At 59.5% G+C, this 5,599-nt stretch overlaps 1 protein-coding gene across 1 annotated transcript; it reads left to right on the forward strand.

Moving 5' to 3' along the window:
• Positions 1-335: 335 nt before the first annotated feature.
• On the forward strand, positions 336-1,985 carry LOC141935102 (G2/M phase-specific E3 ubiquitin-protein ligase-like). Its single transcript, XM_074851056.1, has 6 exons — positions 336-508; positions 790-881; positions 962-1,051; positions 1,249-1,373; positions 1,544-1,810; positions 1,922-1,985. Exons 1-6 carry the CDS (start codon positions 466-468, stop codon positions 1,983-1,985), a joined length of 681 nt encoding a protein of 226 aa, XP_074707157.1. The 5' UTR covers positions 336-465.
• Positions 1,986-5,599: the final 3,614 nt, after the last annotated feature.

Consider the following 5,599-nt stretch of genomic DNA (forward strand, 5'->3'; position numbering starts at 1 on the left):
GTCCAAGCTTCTGCTCAAGCTGGGTCCCCTGGAGCGGAGGTAGAAGCGCCTTGTGTCCAGCCGAGTTGGGGTGACCTTTGCCAGCAGGTACAGGTACAAGAGCGGCCCCGCCCCGTGACTTCAGACCCACCTCTGTGAGGCGGTGGCCGTGTCACATACGTTGCCATAGCGCCGGCCTCGACAGGTAGCCAAGGGTGCCCCTGCCCATACTGGGGGCACACCATGGGTGATGATGTCACAAAGCTTGGGTAAAGGGCTGCTGGGCTCCAGCTGCTGGGCTCCGGTCAGTGTGACCTTGTGAGGTGAGGAGAGGGCAGGGGAGGCAGGGGCTTGTCCGGGGCTGCCGAGGGAGAAGGGGAGACTCACGCCTCAGAGCTGTGGTGCTGCGAGCTCACTGTGTCCTGCTGCTCCCTCAGGGTTGGAGGAGAAACCCCAGCACAGCTGGGACTGAGGCTCGCCATCAACATGTTTGCAATGAAGCAGCAGGACCCAGACTTGGGGGAGCAAGGTGAGAGCAAAGTGTCCCTCCCCACAGCTCCCCATGGCTGGCGGCAGGGCTGGCGGGGTGTTCAGCGTGGGGCCAAGAGCGGTGGCAGAGGAAGGCAGAAGCTCCCCAACCACCCCAGGGTCCCTCCTCTCCTCAGCAAGCAGGGCCCAGGCTGGGCTGTGGGCACCTGCTGGGACCCCCTGCCCGCCATGCTCCCTTCTCCTCCATGTGTCCCTTCTCCAAGTGTCCCCCGGCCCCGCAGAGGTGCTCATTCCCAGCGCCATTTTCTCTCTCCGCTCCAGCCTGCGTGCTGTGTCGCCGGGCAGAGGCTGACCCCGATATCTGCGGGCCCAAAAGAGTGAAGAAAGGACTCTGTACCCACAAGTATTGCCTGGTGAGTTCCCTCCAGCTTTCTGCCAGGGATGGTCCCTCTCTTTCTGATCTAACAAGCTCCCGGCCTTCTCTGCTTTGCAGTGTCTTTGCAGCGAGTTTTCTCTGCAAGAGAGAATGAACTGGTTTCTTGCCGAGGACACCAGACGTGCAATCCAGAGGGCAGCCCGGAAGGTGAGCACCTGGCAGCAGCAGGGAGGTTTGCACCGGGAGAAGCTTGCGGGGAGCTCCTCGTGGACCCCGAGAAAGGAATCCCAGCCCTTCCACCAGCTCTGGGACAAACGCCTGCTCCTGGCACCTCCACAGAGGTGTGGGAACAGACACGCAAGCCCCGGGCCTGCTGCTGAGGGGGTTTTCTGTTCTCTTTCCAGTGCTGCTTCGTCTGCCATGAGATGGGTGCTGCCATCACCTGCTCTGAGCGTGACTGCAACCGCAGCTTCCATCTGCCCTGCGCCTCGGAGGGTGAATGTGTCACCCAATTCTTCGGGATGTACAGGTAAGGGCTGCTAGAGTAGACACGCAAGTGAGGAACCCACAGGGAAAATTCCCAACAGCCACAGCCACGGCCAGACAGGGTTTGGGGCTCCTTCACAGCTCCTCTGCCCTCCTTGTCATTGCCAGGGAAGGACTCAGCACTTCTCACCATCCCTCTCATCTTCTCTCCAGATCCTTCTGCTGGAAGCACCGCCCAGAGCAAGCGGTGCAGGCCACTCCAGAGCAGAACACCACCTGCCTCATCTGCCTGGACCTCGTGGAAGACAAAATGTCCTACAGCGCCATGGTGTGCCCAGCGTGCCGACACGCCTGGTTCCACCGGCGCTGCATCCAGACACAGGCTCTCCACACTGGCACCAGCTTCTGCTGCTTGCTTTGCCGAAACAAAGATCAGTTTGTGATGGAAATGCTCACCATGGGGATTCGAATCTCCACGAGGTTGGTTTTTTCTCTTCCCAACTCACAAAACATCAGGCACAAGCACAGTGTCAAGCCAGGGACTGCTCCAGCAGACCTGGTCTTCTGCTGTCCCCTGACTCTTGTCCTCAGATTCATGGGGGAACTGGAAAACAGGGTGGGGGCAGAAGAGCAGGGACAGCTAGGATCTGCCTGATTCTGGGGCAGCAGGGGCCTGTCGTGGAGGCTCACACAATCAAACACCTGTTAAACTCCACAAAAGCTGTTCCTCAGTCAAAGTTGTTTACAACTCTGACAACATTATCAAACCACAGGTTCAATGATGTAAGGGGAACTTAATCCTGCACAACTGACTTAAGAATTCTTTAGCTTTAGAAATGGTGGCCCAAAATGCATGTATCGCTCACATAAAAGATGAGGGCTTCAACCTCAAGGAGTTCCCTTAGGCGGCATCCCAACCCAAGGGGAGAGTCCCCAGTCGCAGACCTGCTGCTCCCAGGAGGGCTGCCTCAATTTGCCCTCCAACAGGGCTCCACTTATACCCAAGTCAAATCTGCTCTGTGCTCATATATGGTCAGTGGTGCAGAAACTTCTCTTGACAGAGGCATTTCGTCAGCCGAATGGCCTGGCCTTTCAACCGACGTGTGTATGTGACGGCTGTCACCAACAGAAGTGTGTACGTGACCACAGTCACCACACAGCTCGACCCCCAAAGTGTGGCTTCCAGTTTTAACTCTTCCCTTTTAGCGGTTGAGAAGTTTCAGTCTTTATTGGGGCGGGTGCACCTGCCGCAGGACTCAACACTTTCCCCTTCCTTCTCCAGAAGACAACCATCATGGGAGAGTGACCGCGCCTTTGGAGAGGTGTATCAGATGCACAGCTGCTGCAACGCCAGCAGGTGCCTTTTTCCAGGAGGCAGGGAGCAGGCCGAGGAAGAGGGGTAGGTCGCCAAAGCACCAATCTAGAGCTCTGCGTGCGTGGCATCTCTGTCTCCCCATGGGCTCCGGGAGGAAGGACTCTGCCAGGCAACCCCTTGCTTGAGTCACTTTGTCCTAACAACCATCAACCCATTGGCTTCTCCAGGCCCTGGCAACTGCTCCTGTGCAGCTCCTGCGCGGGCCAAGGCACCCACCGACGCTGCTCTGACTTGAGGAGTGAAGAAACCACCTGGGAGTGTGACAGCTGTGCTGGCCTGGGCACCGGTAAGAGGCAAAGCACCCGGGTGGGTGACACCGGGCTGGGGTCAGTGTCCAGGCTAAGCCTGGTAGCAGGGGCTTAGGCTGGGCTTGGCGCCAGGAGCGCCGGGGACACCACAACGGCCTCTCACGCCCCAGGGCTGATTGGCCATGCCGCTGACCTTCTTGCTTCTTCCCCTCACAGCCTCCGGTGACAATTCAGAGCTTGCCAGCTCCAGCGCCGCCAGGCAGGTGGCACTGGGGTCACCCTGCAGCTCCACAGTGCCTGGAAGCAGCAGTTACTGCAGGCACCCCGGGCCAGAACGGGTGCGACACCATGCACAATTAGAGCGTCGGGTGCAAAAACCATACAGCCGGCCCGGAAGATCATGTGGGGGCACCAGCCGTGTGCCAGTCCCAAGTGATGAGCCCAGCAGCCTCGGCTCCGCCTGGCAGATGATTTTGGGGCTGTTCCTCCGCACCCTGGCACCCAAGAGGAGCAGCTCCAGCTCCACCAGACATGCAGCATCAGGGCTGTCCCGTGGGAACTCGCTGCTTGAGAACAGCAGACGCTCCGGCCACCTTGGGCCACACAGGATCCGGCATCGCGCACGGTTAGAGCGTCGGGCACAAAAACCATACAGCCGGCCTGGAAGAACATGTGTGGGGACCAGCCATGTGCCAGTCCCAAGTGATGAGCACAGCAGCCCTGTCACTGCCTGGCAGATGATGTTGGGGCTGCCCCTTCACACCCTGGCACCCAAGAGGAGCAGCTCCAGCTCCGCCAGACATGCAGCATCAGGGCTGTCCTGTGGTACTTTGGTGCTTGAGAACAGCAGATGCTCCGGCCACCTTGGGCCAGACAGGATCCGGCATCGCACACGATTAGAGCGTCGGGCGCAAAAACCATACAGCCGGCCCGGAAGATCATGTGGGGGCACCAGCCGTGTGCCAGTCCCAAGTGATGAGCCCAGCAGCCTCGGCTCCGCCTGGCAGATGATTTTGGGGCTGTTCCTCCGCACCCTGGCACCCAAGAGGAGCATCTCCAGCTCCGCCAGACACGCAGCATCAGGGCTGTCCCGTGGGAATTCACTGCTTGAGAACATCAGACGCTCCGGCCACCTTGGGCCACACAGGATCCGGCATCGCGCACGATTAGAGCTTTGGGCGCAAAAACCATACAGCCGGCCTGGAGAACGCTTCTGACCGGTCATGCATCAGCCCCAAGTGCTGACTCTATCGCCAGTACAATAAAGTTGCTGCTCACCCCACCCGCGCTGGGAGATCCCACACTAAATGTGTTGGCACATGTCAGATCAGCCCTCAGCGATGGAGCTGGGCTGTGGTGGCAGCGCCCACCCAGCTCCTCCTCGCAGCCCAGGCAAGCGGGTAGACGATGGGGAGAGGCCCCGCGGCCCAGGCTCGGCCTCCACTCCCTCTCTGGCCGGCAGTGCTGCCAGACCCCACCGCTCGCTGTGGCGACTCGGGTGCCCCCGCCTCAGCGCTCTGCTGAGGGGCTGCCTGGCCACCAACCGCACGGACTGCCACCAGTGTGCCACTGCGCAGGTGCCACAGAACACCGCACCCAACCCCTGCGCCTCACCTGCCTTTGGACAAAAGGCCCTGTCAGCCCCCATGCCTGCCCCTGCGCAGTGTCCCTCCTGCCACCCCCCGGGCCTGTGGTGTCCCTCCTGTCACCCCCCGGGCCTTCACCACACAGCATCACCTCCCGCCAGCCCCTGGGCCTGTGCTGGCTCTCCCAACAGCCCTGGGCCCATCACCGCCTGACGTCCTGTCACCCCCCAGGCCTGTCACCGCCTGGTGTCCTTCCCATCCCCCCCCCAGGCTCTACTATATACCACAGCCTCTGAACGTGGACGGGACAGTCTCCAGAAGCCCTTACGTAAAACCTCTTCTAACAGGCCATCACGCTGTACATTTGTTGCTGGTTGGAGTTTATCAGGCCCTGAAGACTCCAACAGTAGGTGGATATTCGCAGACAGAGGAACTGGGTATTCTGCAGGAAGCCATAATCACACTAAAGATGATGATACAATTCTCATTCCCACTACAGGCCTGTAGGATCCTGATTGCTCTGGGTCATCACCTTACTGGTTTACCTGAACAACCAAATCCGGCCCGTGCTAAAACCCTTTTACAGGAAAGAATTGACATGATTCAGATTTCTATGGCATTCAAGGATTTACCCTCAACCTGAGCTGAAAAGTGCTTTCTAAGCGCATTAATACCATCCACACAGGTTAGAACCAGGATCTCTTCTGCCTCTGTAGCTCCTAACTGCTGATGTCTACGGGAAAGTGTTACAGCCCTCTGACAGAACGTGGCACAGTGATACACCGCAGAGCACTGGGGGGCACTGGGATGAACTGCTGTGCACTGGGAAGCTCTGGGGGGCACTGGGATGAACTGGGATGAAGCAGGGGGCACTGGGAGTTTATTGGGTTATTAACAGCGCTTGGGTGCAGGTATTTACAGGGGGTCCCCTGGGGTGGGTGGCCCGTGAAGGGGGTCCCGGGACCCTTGGGGACATGGGGGGCACCCAGGTCACCCCCATCCCCGTCCAGAGGGGTCTCAGCACACTGGGGGGCACTGCAGACATTGAGGGGGGGACACA

The sequence above is a fragment of the Strix uralensis genome, chromosome 26 (assembly GCF_047716275.1).
Source record: "Strix uralensis isolate ZFMK-TIS-50842 chromosome 26, bStrUra1, whole genome shotgun sequence".
NCBI classification, from domain to species: domain Eukaryota; kingdom Metazoa; phylum Chordata; class Aves; order Strigiformes; family Strigidae; genus Strix; species Strix uralensis.